Source organism: Elaeis guineensis, chromosome 10 (genome assembly GCF_000442705.2).
Source record: "Elaeis guineensis isolate ETL-2024a chromosome 10, EG11, whole genome shotgun sequence".
In the NCBI taxonomy this organism is placed as follows: Eukaryota; Viridiplantae; Streptophyta; class Magnoliopsida; order Arecales; family Arecaceae; genus Elaeis; species Elaeis guineensis.
The window spans coordinates 18767555-18782905 of record NC_026002.2 but is presented as its reverse complement, the minus strand read 5'-3'; the positions used below and the strand labels follow the sequence as shown (position 1 = coordinate 18782905).

At 39.7% G+C, this 15351-nt stretch overlaps 3 protein-coding genes across 3 annotated transcripts; 1 reads left to right on the top strand and 2 right to left on the bottom strand.

Moving 5' to 3' along the window:
- Positions 1 to 845: 845 nt before the first annotated feature.
- LOC140852109 (uncharacterized) lies at positions 846 to 1884 on the bottom strand. The gene is made up of 2 exons (XM_073244975.1): positions 1392 to 1884; positions 846 to 1337 (listed from the first exon to the last, which is right to left on the bottom strand). Exons 1-2 carry the CDS (start codon positions 1855 to 1857, stop codon positions 1213 to 1215), a joined length of 591 nt encoding a protein of 196 aa, XP_073101076.1. The 5' UTR covers positions 1858 to 1884; the 3' UTR covers positions 846 to 1212.
- A 5366-nt stretch (positions 1885 to 7250) lies between these two features.
- Positions 7251 to 9233, top strand: LOC105052860 (splicing factor U2af small subunit B). Its single transcript, XM_010933830.4, has 2 exons — positions 7251 to 7393; positions 8154 to 9233. The coding sequence occupies exon 2, from the start codon at positions 8195 to 8197 to the stop codon at positions 9020 to 9022; it is 828 nt and encodes a 275-aa protein (XP_010932132.2). The 5' UTR covers positions 7251 to 7393; positions 8154 to 8194; the 3' UTR covers positions 9023 to 9233.
- A 2297-nt stretch (positions 9234 to 11530) lies between these two features.
- On the bottom strand, positions 11531 to 15351 carry LOC105052861 (heat shock 70 kDa protein, mitochondrial). Its single transcript, XM_010933831.4, has 5 exons — positions 15093 to 15351; positions 14003 to 14079; positions 13827 to 13905; positions 13112 to 13678; positions 11531 to 13028 (listed from the first exon to the last, which is right to left on the bottom strand). The coding sequence occupies exons 1-5, from the start codon at positions 15171 to 15173 to the stop codon at positions 11787 to 11789; spliced, it is 2046 nt and encodes a 681-aa protein (XP_010932133.1). The 5' UTR covers positions 15174 to 15351; the 3' UTR covers positions 11531 to 11786.

Below are 15351 nucleotides of genomic sequence, written 5' to 3'. Positions count from 1 at the left end.
GGCAATTGTGCTGTCATTGTTATTTGGGATTTAGAACGATGACGCGGACCACTCGGTGCAGTAAATTTATGACAATTAAGAAACGGTGCCCAAAGTTTCAGGCGTTGGGTGGTGCATGAGGGTGTTGGATCGAAATTTGTTATAGGTTTGTTTTTTAATGTATAAAACTGCTTTGCGTGGATTTTATCGAGCAGGAGCTGAGGCAGTCTAATTTGGCTGTGGATTGCTTGGAGTGATGTAACAAGTTATTTGCCAGATAAGATAATAGCAAGAGTCGATCAGAAGATATATGTTATTTCGTCCAGTTTTGAATGAGTCTGAGACAAACATGGGTAAGCTAAAAGTAAGAAGTTGGTTTAGGACAGATGATATGATGGCTTGTGTATGTATCAAAGACTTATCGGGTGTTGTGGTTGCTCATGCTGTGATTTCTTGTGACTCAGATGAATGCACGCACTTAATAGTTTAAAGCAATACATGCATATTAAATCAACATAGGACACTTGTAAACATAACTCCTATGGTTATTAAGGCGAGATAACTCACCTTGGAATCCCTTGTTCTGGTATGAAGGGTCAAGTATAGGCAAGGTAATTAGGTAACTCATCCTGGAAGTCCTCGTTCTGGTAAAAGTGTTAAAAGCCATTATTCTCGTGTTAAGAAAAGAAAAGAAAAAAACTTCATGGGTTATCCCCATGCGTTCAAATCTGTGGTTTATCAGGCTTTGAAACGACATGGCAATGTCGTTCCAAGGCCAGCGTGTACGTGAGATACAAGCTGGTACATGCATGTCATTCCGTGGTTTCATGCATAAAAAATTGTCGGACAATTTCTTGCTACATTTTCAGGGATCATTGCACTGTCCAAGGGCTTACAGAAATCCTCCTCGTGTAAGGTTACAGTTTCCCTCACGCACGTAAGACCCCTTTGCCACTGACATCAGCACAAGACATGAGGAGCATGCCATATTGGCCCCAGAACAAACACACACCGCAGTTCGACGACCGCAAAATACCCAAAAACCAATCTGTGATCTCAACGATGAGGGTGCCAAAGCACTAGAAGACCCCCTCAAAAATAATTAGTGAGCACTAAAAAACCTCAAACTCAGAGTCAATCGAGTCATCTGAATGACCTAACAGGAGGAAAGACGCAAAGGAACACCATACACACACATCAAACACAGACCTCGGCATGCTCGTTTTTTCTTCATTATAATCTGCAGTGAGCCCTACAATTGCTCTCGCAGTCATAGAAGCATGGACCATCGCAGTGCATGGGGCACAGCAGCTTCATCCCGCCGCACCGCCCTGTGCCGGAGCACCTTGCATACTCCCCTACTCGGTACAAGCTTAAGCTGTAACTTGGCCTATGTCCACTTCCTCTTCTACCTCCATGCCTGTGATGTCTCCCTTCACTCCCTCCTTTCCCACCTTCTTCACATCTCCACCAGCACCCCCCACTAACTTCTCCACCGCCGCCACCTCCACCGCCACCGCCACCCATGCTACCCCATCCCCAGCCATAACCCCAACCACCTCCACCACCGCCACCACCACCTCCTCCTCCTCCTCCTCGACCACCACCTCCTCCTCCACTACCACCACCACCGACTTGCTTGTACTTGTGAATCCTCGTATGCGCATGGTGCAGTTGTGCTGCAATGCCAATGCCAATGCCAGTGCTGCTGCTGCTGCTGGTGTTGGTGGTGCAAGTCACATTGTCGCTATGGAGTGATGGTGTATATTCTGCGGAGTGCAGCGAACCGGTGGCTAAGCAGAGTGCTATGATGAAGAATTGGGTGGAAGCAACCAACAGGAAACCATGCCAAGGGGTCCTTCGTGAGGAGACCCCCATTGCAGACACCAAACTTCACTACCTAGTTTTTTTTCGATGAGAGCTATAGTGGAAAACTCCCAACATGAATGAAACATTTTATACCAGTTCAATGTTAGTGATGGTAATAATGGTGACAGTTAGGCAACAGAGAGGCAGAAAGAATGGGCTGAAGCAGAGGATGCCTTGCACTGCACTTCTTCCCCACATGCAGCACAATGCCTTTTTTCACCACTATTGGCCTTCGTACATCACCAGTAGCCTCTGTTACTCCTCTGTATTGCAGAACCTTTCACCTACCAATCATGGCGTTTTACTCCCACTTGCTGTACTTATGGTGGAAGCTTGAAGGAGGTTTTCATCTCTGCAGTTGGCATGGTTGATTGTTACCTCCAACCACTCATCAAATTTGTCCCCACAAAGCTGGATGGCATAACAGTAGCAGATTTTGACCAACCTCCATGGGCTTAAATCTACAACTTCATGTGTTTTCCTGCTGCCTTTCCGGTAACCCATCGATTCTACCAGTCCGATAAATGTGATCAACTGGGAGTATTACAATGATACTCTGTAAAAAAAAAAAAAAAAGAGAAAAGATAAGGAAAAGGTGTGAGGAAGTAGTGGAAAGCTACTTTCTTACATATGGATAGAATAAAAATCATGCGCCTCTGCAATACTTTTCTTCATTACTTCTACTTTTAACTTTTGATATGCTATTTGTGTTAAGCGATAATATATTTAATGGCAGTACTTACAATGCTGCTTCCTTCCATATTCAGTTCATTTGAGATAACTCATCTGAGTTTCTATCCTTCCCTTGTAGCTAACTTTTGAAAAGTTGTGTCAGTTTCCTGTCTCACCATTGGGATCTCTTTAGTGACTAAAAAGTTGGTTTAGGCCCGCTTTTTGATCAAAATATAAATGAACCATCAAAAGAAACAAGAATGGATTCATCAGTTTTAGGCATAAAACAAGTTCCATCATTGTAAACAAAGTACCATTCCCTTTCTCTTTCAAGACAAGAGTTGTTGACAGTTTGAAGACTCCTATATAATAATCCTAGGGTTTGATGTAGTCTCGGCAGCTGATGATAAGAAAAAGAACCAATAAGAATTAGAATATGAAGTGGCAACATAATCATAGTGACCGGTCTTAGGGAGGCTTCAGAACTAGGGCAACTCCAAAATAACATGTTGCTTGGCTTACAAATCTTCCCATGTTTGCATAGATCTGGAGGTGCTTCCCCTTTAGCTGCTCTAAATCTTTAATATATTCAGAATATCGAGTAAAGTCTTGCAAATGCAATGCCTTTGGACTTTTGTAACTTTAGCCCTCAAGCATCTCCACAGCCTCCGTAGACCTCTGCCAGAATTTTTTGGATTAAAAAAAAAAAAAAGAAGGAAAGTTAAATTGGGCCTGTGAATAAGATTTTGAAAGATAGGAAATGTGCTAAACATGTCTTCTATGAAAGAAAATTGATTATAATAGCTTAAAGATGCAGATTATAACTCCATTACATTATCTTCCATTGTACAATTATGAGTAATACTGGCATGGGGTTCTGACGCAACAAATATGTTACCTATTAACAAATTCCTAGAGAGGATGCAGAACTGTTTTGGTAAAAAAAATGCAGAAAGAAGTTTAATAATAATTTTTTCCTAGCACTGCATTCCTAAAACTAACTGTAGAATAATAAGATAAGAGTATCAAATTGTACCAAAAACTTGAGATTCACAAGATTTACATTTTCGAATCACATTAGGTAATCAGTAGAAAACATTAATATCTTACTTCGAAGACCGACCACATGAACAATTCAGTTCTAAATTCTATATCGACACACCAACCAGGGCTTCAGAACCACTTTCATATCGGACAAGCTTCTCATCCATGAATTTTCATATCATCTGAAGCAAATCAAACTGTAAGATCAAAAATCAAGTATAAGCCTAACAAAGTGCCAGCTTCAGGAAATAAAACTCTGCAGAATGAAAACTCACAGAAAATAACTTTGTGGAGATCACAAAATCAACAACTATAGTGACTTGTTCATGGATGTGCGCAAAGATATAGGACAGAACCATCACATATGATGGACATTCATAATTCAGTCTAAAAGCACAAGGAAAATGAAGTCACTACAAGAAAGAAGAAAAAAGAGGATGCAAAAGTGAAGAAAAAATAAGAGATACGTAAAGAGATGTGAATATGAAGATATGAGAAATAGGACATTGAAAGATGGAAGAAAAGAGATACTTCTCTGATGAACTAAGTTTATAAAACCATAGGTGGACGTGCACAGTGGAATATGTTTCAGAAAGTTGAATACTATTTGAAAAATATATAACATCATGAAAACTTTCAGTGATTGGAAGACAAAAGGAAACACTTCAAGCATCCCTTGTTGAATGTCAGAACTGCAGAAAAGAAGATGATTATTTGAAGACAAACATGAGTAGTTTCAAGAAGCTATAATAGTTCAGTTAAAACAAAAAGATGTAGCTCAATATGATCATTCTGCCTCTTCCTAAAAATATTCTAGTCCCATAGCCTGTGAACACTGTAATCCACTACCTGCAACTGATACCCAGCTCATAAGTCAAGCCTAAGGCATTCAACTTTGCTTTGTATGAATATATATTTATAAATGTAAGATGTCACAATAAAGTTACTAATTTGGACTTCAGAATGAATCCTATGAAACCATCATCCTATTATGGGCACACTAAGAGAAAGCTAGATAATTTCAAATTAATCCTTTCTTCTTCATATCACAAGAAAACAGTCATCCACTATAAGTCTTCAGTCACTTCTGTCAGTTTTATGAGTTCTCCGTTGAAGGCCATAATTTTCCTGCAAGCATCCATTTCTGATCGCAGGTGACAAACAACAATTCGTGGGTAGATTCTGTTGGAGGAAAACTCAAAATTTTGTTCTAACAGATTCCATGTTATTGATTCCAAATCATGTCATGAAAAAATATTTTCTTGATGCAATTTCCAAGGAAAAATGCTAAAAATTGTATGATATGATTGAGACAGCCAAATCCAAAACCATGAGCTGCAGTCTCTCTCTCTCTGTGATAAAACGCTAGTCACAATCAAACAAAGGCCAATTCACAAGAGAAACATAAGCAATGTGATAAAATCGGAACTTAACAGAGATAATGATGAGATATAAGCATTGGAGAGGAGATAGGGCTCCAACAACCTGTATTTAGGGATGAAGAACATGCAATTGAACCAAAAAGTCTAAATTAATTACAGGATATAGAATCCTGCCATTAGCTCAAGTGCAGTTTTTTTGTGTTTCGAACTAAAACAACATGTAATCTCTCTCTACACGCACGCAGGCATGCATAAAAGATAAACAAATGTAATGAATAAACATATGATCTATACTTCCATACCAAGAATGCAGTATAGGATGATATAAACAGGACACAGGCATAGTGTACATACACAGCGTATGTTTAAAATGTCAAACAGATAAAGTGTAAGGATTATAATAGGTAAAAATATTCAGAAATTGAGAAGCTTTCCTTCAACAATTTTTCACATCGATGCCTGTGCTTTATTTATTATTTACTTGTACAGCCAGTCAGCCATCACCATCCACAATATTAAAATGTAGTTACGTATTTCGTCGAAAATGTGGTGAAGCCACAGTAGCCAGCTTTGAAAATAATGAAGACATTGGAATTGCTTATGGTATGATATAGTTTCAGATGAATACAAAGGAAAAACAATCAATCCATCCTCCATTGTTTGACAAAAACTGGGAAGAAGCAGTACTTGAACCCAGGTCTACCACCTCTCGAAAACTTCTACAAGTACTCCATTTAACAACATCCTGCCTGCAGATACATTTGAGATACACAGTTTATGCCTCAACCAAATGACCAAGCAGCTTGAAGTAAATTGAAATAATTTAAAATGTGATATTTAAAAGATAGTAATTGCTTCACTTTGGATGACAGTCTAAATTTGTGGAGTATTAATACATATTTTTTTGTGCCAAACAGCAAGAAAGACATTGAGTTTCTTCAATTTAATAATAAAAGATGGATAATTTCATCTAAATCATGTTTGAGCTAGGCAGGTTTTGGTGGGTTGATTGCATCGCAATTGTGCTTGGATCGCCAGGTTTTAAGTAGCAATCCAGTTCTGATAACCAGCAACCAAACTTCTGATTGCTAGCAATCCTGAAAAGAGATTTCCGGCTCCAGCAGCTTTGTGTCATCCTTGTTAGACTCATTTGGGGGCTAAGTCATAGAGTCCAAGGTTTTAAAGTGTCTCATGTATTAAAAAAAATGTCCCTCATGTATGTAGGCAAGCCAATCAGGTGACTCATTGGCTTGCTAATTATCGAGACCTACATTTTGGATTAACAAATATTGCAGCCATGGATCGCTATGTTTGGCTTGCTAACTATGGAGTCCTAAATTCTGGATTAGCCAATATCATATCCGATCCAGCGAGTTTGTCCATTTGAATGGCTCCTGTAAACAGACATCATGTACAAAAGGAAAAACTAATCAGTGTATTTTTTTCAAAGGATAGAGCTAACTAAAATGCCATTCTTATTTCATTCTACATATATTATGCTACAATATTTTAATTAATTAATTAATTAATTTCTTCTCCTTTGTTTAGCAGAGAACATATCTACTAAATATTTACAGATTACAACCATCAAGCTTTATCCCTACTTATAAGAGATAAATGGATAGCAATCTAACGTAATGTTTTTTAATCGATATTTTCTTGCAACATTTTGTGTAACTCATAATTCTTTTTGTGTATTTTCTGCATATTTTTTTACTTCATCTGGTTATAAAAATCTTGCATTGCATTCATAATTTGTTCTTTATATCTTTGATGGTTGAAAGTCTTGTACCATAAATCTAAGAGGAATAATCTGCTGCCAAGCTCAAGTTTGTGTGCGAGTGTGTGTGTGTGTCTATAAATGTATATAGATAGAGAGAGAGAGAGAGAGAGAGAGTTGTATTATCAAAAAAAGTATCTCAGAGAGAGAGAGAGTTGTATTATCAAACAAAGTATCTCAGAAATCAAAAATTAGCATAGTTAATTATAATATAAAATACGTAAAATATTTTTGCATATATTTTTATTTTGCTTATATAATTGAATATTATCTCCTTAGAAGATGATGAGGTTTTGCTGCCATAATTCATTTTATAACGCATGAAAATTGACAACACATAATTTCAAATAACACCCTCACAAGTTCCATATAACACCGGGCATCTCCACTCCATCGTCTTCAATCTAAAGTCGGCGTCCTATTTCCTACATCTGGCTCTTCGTTGCGGAAAAGATAATAATTCACCTGAAACGACAACAAACGGTGATGCATCCATCCATCAGCGCAAACGGACGGTCCTGAATCGGTATACACTGTGATCAAATTTTTATATGCTCCCATAAACCGACACACGCTCTCTCTCGTCGCATCCGGAAGATTCTCGACGGCGGCGAAACCACCTGCGATTGGATTCGTCGATCCAATCCCTCCTTCGACGCTCCACAAGGTCAGCTCCTCCCAAACCCTGGCATCATATCTTCTCTTCTATAATTTCTCTCGCTTTTCCCCTAGCTTGTTCGTTTGGATACGAGTTGAGAGCCAAGGATTGATTGCTCGGGTTTTGGGATCCATTGTTCCGTGCTTCGATTCGTCTGCGAGTGGTCTTTTGCATCAGACAGAATCCTAATTCTCGCTTTTTTTTTTTGTTCTTTTTCTCGATTTTTTTTCCAGATGCTATGGTGATTATGGGTTTTAAGAAGATCGGGGAGTTGGAGCCTACTCCTGCTGTTCTTTTCGTTTTTTTCCCCTCATCTTTTTTAGATCATTCGGAGATTAGGGTTTTTGACACTAGCTGGACCCTGGTATTAGGAGTTTTAGTTCACTAAGCTTGATCAATTCAGGAAAAAAAAAAATCTCAAAACCTAATCAATCGAAGTGTGTGATTTTTATTCCTTCGGAGATATTTCCTTTTTTCCCGAAAGAAATAAAGTTTTCCTGTCAGCAAATGGCTATCTTCTGAATCAGAATCTTGGCAAACGATCACTCGTTTTTAAATGCTAAACTTCCTCAGCTCAATGATTATATTTAGAGCTGGATTTAGTAAACCGCACTTCCAATTTCTTGAACATAACTGCAATCTTGATTTACTTCTATTTCTTTTGTTCTTTACATGTTCTTCAAATCGTGTATAAAGATGCTATTCTTTTTTTTTTTTTAAATATTTTGGTGAAATGGTTGACTCTAACATTGTTGTTATCGTCATCTAGGATTTCTGGGGGTTTTAAGGTTATTTCCGCTGGTGGGATTGATGGCGGAGCACTTGGCTTCGATCTTTGGTACCGAGAAGGATAGGGTGAACTGCCCATTCTATTTCAAGATTGGAGCATGCCGCCATGGGGACAGGTGCTCCCGTCTCCACAACCGCCCCACAATATCTCCCACCCTTCTCCTCTCCAACATGTATCAGCGCCCGGACATGATCACCACAGGAATTGATGCGCAGGGCCAACCTATTGACCCCCGAAAGATCCAGGAGCACTTTGAGGATTTTTATGAGGACATCTTTGAGGAGCTCAGCAAGTTTGGTGAGATTGAGAGCCTCAATGTCTGTGATAACCTTGCTGATCACATGATCGGAAATGTCTATGTCCAGTTCAGGGAAGAAGAACAAGCAGCTGCAGCTCTTAGAGCCCTTCAAGGCAGGTTCTACTCAGGCCGCCCAATAATTGTGGACTTCTCACCAGTGACGGACTTTCGGGAGGCCACTTGCCGGCAGTTTGAGGAGAACAGCTGCAACCGTGGTGGATATTGCAATTTTATGCATGTCAAACAGATCAGTAGAGAATTGAGGAGGAAGCTATTTGGACATTACCGGAGGTCTCATGGGACGAGCCGTAGCCGAAGTCCGAGCCCATCCTATTGGAGAGACTATCGTGATAGAGACTACCGTGACCGTGGGGACTACCATGGAAGTGGGCGGAGGAGTGGAGACAGGCATGGAAGGTATGACAGTGATGGTGGAAGACGGCGACATGGGAGCCCTAGGCGGACAAGGAGCCCAGTGAGGGAAGGAAGTGAGGAACGGAGGGCTAGGATTGAACAGTGGAATCGGGAAAGAGAGGAGAGGCATGCATAATTCATGTTGCATGTCTTGCAGTCTCTTGTTTGTCATTTCTATTCATAGGTGACCTAGGCAAGGAGTTCTGTTTGGCCTTCTGCTTCTTTTATTGTTGAAACACTTTATGGTCCAGGCATTTTGATTGCACTCCTTGAACTCAAAAATGGTCTCTTTGATCTCACTGTGTGAATGAGAACTGTGAATGAGAACTGGGATCTTTTGTAGTCTATTACATATCTGTTTGGTTTGCCATGATCTGATGGATTGATGTTCATTCACATGTACCAGGTGTAGTCTCTAACGAATTCTTCTGCTATGACTTTTAGGCGTGTTATAAGATGCTTCTATCGCTTGCTAACTGTCTGTTTCTTTTTTTTTTTTTTTTAATAACTTTTTTCTATCTTTGTTTGTTGTGCTGCACTTTTAATCAAAGATAGTTCATGGGAAAATGATGTATCCTGGAATAATTGAAGCCCTGAATCAATTATTAAGATTTGTTGATTTTGTTGAATGTCAAATAACAGACAGCCAAGCATTAAAAGATTGATTCTGATTTTTCTCTTCTGTGGTCTGAACACATTATGGATGAAGAGCTACATGTAGGTTGAAACCAGAAGAGTTTCACCGTGCTTGCAAGCTTATGAGCTTCACATAGATGAATATATTGCATGACGTGTATATTATCAATTTGGTAGTACCATTATTCCTTTGCTTTTTTCCAGATTTTTTTCCACATTAGCAGTTAACTATGTGATATGTTTTAGGTTTTTGTATGGCAGCTCAACATAGCAAAGTTCTCCCTAGTTCTATAGAACATGTACATGACTTGGGTTGGGCATATCACACACATCAAACATGCAATGGATTCATACAGATTTGTTTAAATTGACTGAACCATGAGGAGGAGATTATGAGTCTTATGTATTCTGATATTTTTGAATCTTGCCTGTACTTATAGGGCACTGAGAATAAGGTTGTTTATGATACAATCTAAGAGTTATTAGTCTTACTGTTTACACAAGTCAGAAGAGGGGTTTCAGAATCTTGGGTTGTTGGCCAAGGACTGTATTGGGGTTTGAAAAGCTTTCAAAAGTGGATCAGATCGAAGGAGGATAATTGGGTTCAAGATGTTCTTTACTTAGTTGAGCTTTTGCCCCTTTATGTTATAAGGTTTTTGTCTGAGGAATGATGATTGATTCATTAGGCATTTGTTCCAGATGACAAGCTTTATCAATTCACATAATATAAATTCATCAAAAGTTCAATGATAATTTTGAACCAGTGGCCTGAGAGCTGCAGGGTAAACAATTCGATGTTGATTGCCCTCTTCAGAAGAGAGGGGTGGTGCTCGAGTGTTGGATGTTTTGTGTCTTCTTATTGGATTGGTTTGGTGAAACTGTAACTTCAACATTCTCAGTCTTTTGGATGGTGCTATAATTTGTTTTTCGAACTGTGACTTTCTTTTCATGTTTTTGAGCTCGGTTTTTTGAATGTTCAAGTTTCTGGACTGTTCCGTTGAAACCAGCTGCAAAAAATTTAAGGGAAAAAAGGTCTGTGCCACGGGTTTTTGCTTCCACAGAATCAATATGCACAGATTAAAGTTCCAGAAGTGATCTATCTGAACTGGTGTCACTCAATAAAAGTTTGCAGGACAAATTTATGCTGCTGCAAGGTATGTTAGTGATTTTAATTTATGAAGTTCAAATTAAGCTAGTTATTGCAATTATTCATAAGCCATCACGATACTGAAGTGATAGGAATTTATATTGCAGAATAGGTAATTGTACAGAGTGTGAATAAATACCAGAATGAAAATAGAAGTTTGACATTATCGCAGGTCAACTGGAATTTAGATGTTACATTTTCTTCTCTCATGTCAGTTCTGTTTCAGGTTCCTGAACCATGTGAGACTTGTTGTATATATGGAACAGAAAGACAGGTTCTACCAGTAAAAAATAAATGCTGGCTTCTTTCTGTAGCTTCTCTCAATTGAAGAGTTGTGGAACTTTCTAGGCACATGATGGTGGCAGCCACAACAACTTAATATAATTCTTCGACTAATCCTTGAAATAATTTCTCTGAGCTTGGCTCTTTCTAGCCTAGAGAAGTCCCTTCTTTCCGTATGTTCTTTTACTTCCACTGCAGGTAGCAAGTAATGGCATCTTACATTTCTTGCATGTGCTCAAGGGTATTGTTCATAGAGGTTTCATTAACTATATCTTATTAGTTTACATCTGATTTAGCTGTCGCCTGCAACGAGTACCTGGTTGCTGAGTAAATGAAAATTGGCCGCTGCAGGTCTTACCACTCCTTTTTGTAAAGCTACCTGTTTTTAGTTTTTGAAAAACAAGTGCGCATTACCTAGATTCATGACAAACCGAGCAGAGCACCCAAGAGGCGATGTGCAATGTTTGGCCCTCGCCAACTGCTAACCTGGACCAATTAACCACGGCCTTACCTTCAACGCAACGCAAAAGAACACCTATCACAAGGCCAATTTAAATATTTGTGATAGGACACATGATATTCGAATAAATCCTCACGTTGGAACACACACACACAATCTCGTGAGATGCAAGTTCAGCATCCAACAAAGACAAAACAACAGAACCTGGTCTCTGTCTCAAATTCCAGAGTTACCCATCGGTCTCCTCTGTATTACCTAAACAGGATAAACTAAGTTTAATAATAAAAGTATGAAACCAGCTACAGGGAAGAGGAGCAAATCAACAATCTCGACTTCAAAATTATAAAATATCAAGAAGAATGTTGTTGCATAACCCTACATCTTTGCTTCTTTGTACTCAGCTTCAGATGCCTGATCACCTCCACCCGATCCTGAAGATGATCCTCCACCTGCACCCTGTTGCATATGCTGCCCAATCTTTGAGACAGCTTTGTTTGCTGCATCAATCTTCTCCTTGATCTTGTCCACATTGTCCTCACCCATTGCAGCTCTCAAATCAGCAACAGCAGACTCAATCTCTTTGGCGACCTCTTCTGGTATCTTGTCCCTGAACTCTCCCAGACTCTTCTCGATACTGTAAATTGTAGTGTCTGCAGTGTTCCTAACATCGATCAAAGACTTTCTCTCTTGATCCCTCTGTGCATGGAGCTCTGCTTCCTTCACCATCTTCTCTATCTCTTCCTCTGATAGCCCACCCGAGGATCTGATGGTAATTTCCTGCTCTTTGCTTGTTGCCTTATCCTTTGCTGAGACCTTCACAATTCCGTTAGCATCAATATCAAAGGTGACCTCTATCTGAGGCATGCCTCTCGGCGCAGGAGGAATGCCTGTGAGCTCGAATTCCCCAAGAAGCTTGTTATCTGCAGCCATCTCCCTCTCACCCTGCAATACCTTGATCCCCACCTGTGTCTGGTTATCAGCAGCAGTGGAGAAGACCTGACTCTTCTTGGTTGGAATGGTCGTGTTCCGGTTGATGAGCCTGGTAAAGATCCCTCCAAGGGTCTCGATACCAAGGGAGAGGGGGGTGACATCAAGCAAGAGAAGCTCTTTAACATCACCCCGCAGGATGCCGCCCTGTATGCCAGCCCCCATGGCAACTGCCTCATCGGGGTTCACCCCCTTGCTCGGAGTCTTCCCAAAGATCTCGGCAACAATTTCCTGGACTTTTGGAACCCTTGTCATTCCCCCAACCAATAAGACTTCATCAACTTCTTTCGCTGTGATTCCTGCATCTTTTAGACAGTTCTTGCATGGGATACGGGTTCTCTCAATCAGATGGCTAACCAAAGTTTCAAACTTCGATCGGGTCAGCGTAATGTTTAAGTGCTTAGCACCAGAAGCGTCAGCAGTAATAAATGGAAGATTTATCTCTGTTTGTGCGGTGGATGAAAGTTCCACCTTTGCCTTTTCAGCAGCCTCTCTAAGCCTCTGCAATGCCAACCGGTCTTTGGTTAGATCAATGTTTTCAGTTTTCTTGAATTCAGTGACCAGGTAGTCCAGCATCGCGCTATCGAAGTCTTCGCCACCAAGGAAGGTATCTCCGTTAGTAGCCTTGACCTGAAAGCAGAAAATCACATTAAACAAATGGAACAAATGAAAGATTAACATGGAAGAGAAACAGAACCAAAACGACAGCATACCTCAAAAACTCCATTAGAAATTTCAAGGATTGAGACATCAAAAGTCCCACCACCCAAATCAAATACAGCAATTAATCCCTCCTTATTGTTCATTCCATATGAAAGAGCTGCAGCCGTAGGCTCATTGATAATCCTCAGTACATCCAGTCCAGCAATTCTCCCGGCATCCTTTGTCGCCTGGCGTTGGGCATCATTAAAGTAGGCAGGAACTGTGATGACAGCTTTGGAAACAGTTTTACCAAGATAAGCCTCTGCAGTCTCCTTCATCTTGGTGAGGACGAATGCCCCAATTTGGCTTGGGGAATATTGCTGTCCATTCAACTCCACCCAAGCATCTCCATTTGGTGCCTTGACAATCTTGTATGGTACCATTTTCATTTCCTTTTGTGTTTGTGGGTCATCAAACCTCCTTCCAATCAAGCGCTTGGTGCCAAATAAAGTATTTGTTGGATTTGTTACAGCTTGGCGCTTTGCCGGGGTACCAACCAGAAGTTCACCCTTCTGATTAAAGGCTACAACAGAAGGTGTTGTCCTTGCACCTTCAGCATTCTCAATTACTTTTGGGTTCTGCACCAATTGATTCAAGATTTATATGTATTAGAAGCTTCAAGTCGACATTTAAATCAAGAGACCTTGATTCTAGACTATAGAAACTTTATGGAACTCAACATGGTTGCAAAAATTAAAAGGCAAGTGGCTAAGCAGAAAAAAACACCTTGCCCTCCATGACTGAAACACAAGAGTTCGTAGTACCCAAGTCAATCCCAATAACATCAGCACCAGCAGGTTTAGAGCTATACAAACCAATCAGAAAAGATAAATCAGCTACCAACATGGGATCGGAAAAGGAAGACTGGAAGGTAGGGAGAAAAATGAATAGCATATTTGAACCTGAATGCCCTTGCTGTAGCTGCCCATCTTTGAGATAACGGAGATATGCCATGTGAAGCCTTCAGAAGGCCAGAAGCCTAGATTTACATAACAGTGAAGCAAAGGTGAGTTAAGAAAATGAATAAGATGTTATAAAGGATGAACTTCCGAAGGCACTAACAATTGAGTAAAAAAAGGAGAGAGAGATTATCCTCCTTATGATCCAAAAATGACATCAGAAATCAGTTGTCCAAATTATGTTTGGCCATATGTTCTCCTAGAAACAACTAATAAGCGTAAATGATTTTCTTTTTTTTTAAAAAAAAAAATATCAACTAATTTGTCTAGAAACCATCCGTAAATCCTCTCCTATCTGCCTGATAAATGAACCTAACTTCAAAACAACAAAAAAATTGCATCTTCTGCGCTGCTCCAAGTGGATATTAAGAAAGACAAATTGATAAAGTATACCAAATAACAAGTTAAGCAACCTCTCTGCCATGGCAGGCAAAGACATCATGTTTGACAATTAGTTCTCAGGATCCTTATGTGAAGAGTAGCAATATATGAATAAAAATTTCACTTGGTACGTCGTTTCCATGATTTTTCTTTCCTTACCAATCTTTGTTCCTCGAACCTCTTATCAAAATATAGCTGAATTTCGACATGAGTAACAAATATTTATACATGGAATTGATCTTATCATGAGTTCCCATATCTAAATATTACCAATGACTCAACTTTTCTGTTTCTTTCCCTGAAGACATAGCATCCATTTGAAAAAAAGTTTATAATAAAATAAATCCTTTTGTCCGAATGAATAATCTTAAATGTCATTCATACTGGAAGATATAAAAGAGCAGTCACAGAAAAACAACTTCTAATCTAGTGGAAAGATTACGTCTTTATGGATTCACAGATAGAAGAAACAAATACATATTTTTTTTATCGATCTTTAAAGTGCAGATAGATCTAACGAATAAAAATTGCAACTTTCCATCAGGATCCTTCAGAAAAACGTCAAACTTGGTCAAAAAAAAAATCAAAATAAAATGAAAACTAACAACTGAATAGAGATAAAAGAAAGAGAAAAAGTAGCTGAGATGCGGACCTGAGACAGGGGGGAGGAGACGCCGGAGGCCAGGGTCTTAGACCTGGCCAGCCTCGAGATTAGTACGGACCCGATCGCCATTGGAGAGAGATCTTAGTTGGGAAACCTAGGGTTTTAGAATGGGAGAAGAGGGACGCGACCAAAAACCCTAGACAAACCCTTCCAGCACGGTGGAGGCTGATGCTTGGAGAGGAGGGCAGCCGACCAAGGCGCCGCCTATATAAAAATAGACCAAGCCCGCAAGAAGGTTCTAGATGCG

Bases quoted from the DNA above. Each gene is read 5' to 3' on its own strand.
- LOC105052860 (XM_010933830.4), top strand. From the start codon at position 8,195: ATGGCGGAGCACTTGGCTTCGATCTTTGGTACCGAGAAGGATAGGGTG.
- LOC140852109 (XM_073244975.1), bottom strand. From the start codon at position 1,857: ATGGGGGTCTCCTCACGAAGGACCCCTTGGCATGGTTTCCTGTTGGTT. The intron at 1,338-1,391 runs GTAGAAGAGGAA...TGTACCGAGTAG, and splicing joins GAGACATCACAGGCATGGAG to GGGAGTATGCAAGGTGCTCC.
- LOC105052861 (XM_010933831.4), bottom strand. From the start codon at position 15,173: ATGGCGATCGGGTCCGTACTAATCTCGAGGCTGGCCAGGTCTAAGACC. The intron at 14,080-15,092 runs GTCCGCATCTCA...ATGTAAATCTAG, and splicing joins TCTCCTCCCCCCTGTCTCAG to GCTTCTGGCCTTCTGAAGGC. The intron at 13,679-13,826 runs GTGTTTTTTTCT...CAATTGGTGCAG, and splicing joins TTTCAGTCATGGAGGGCAAG to AACCCAAAAGTAATTGAGAA.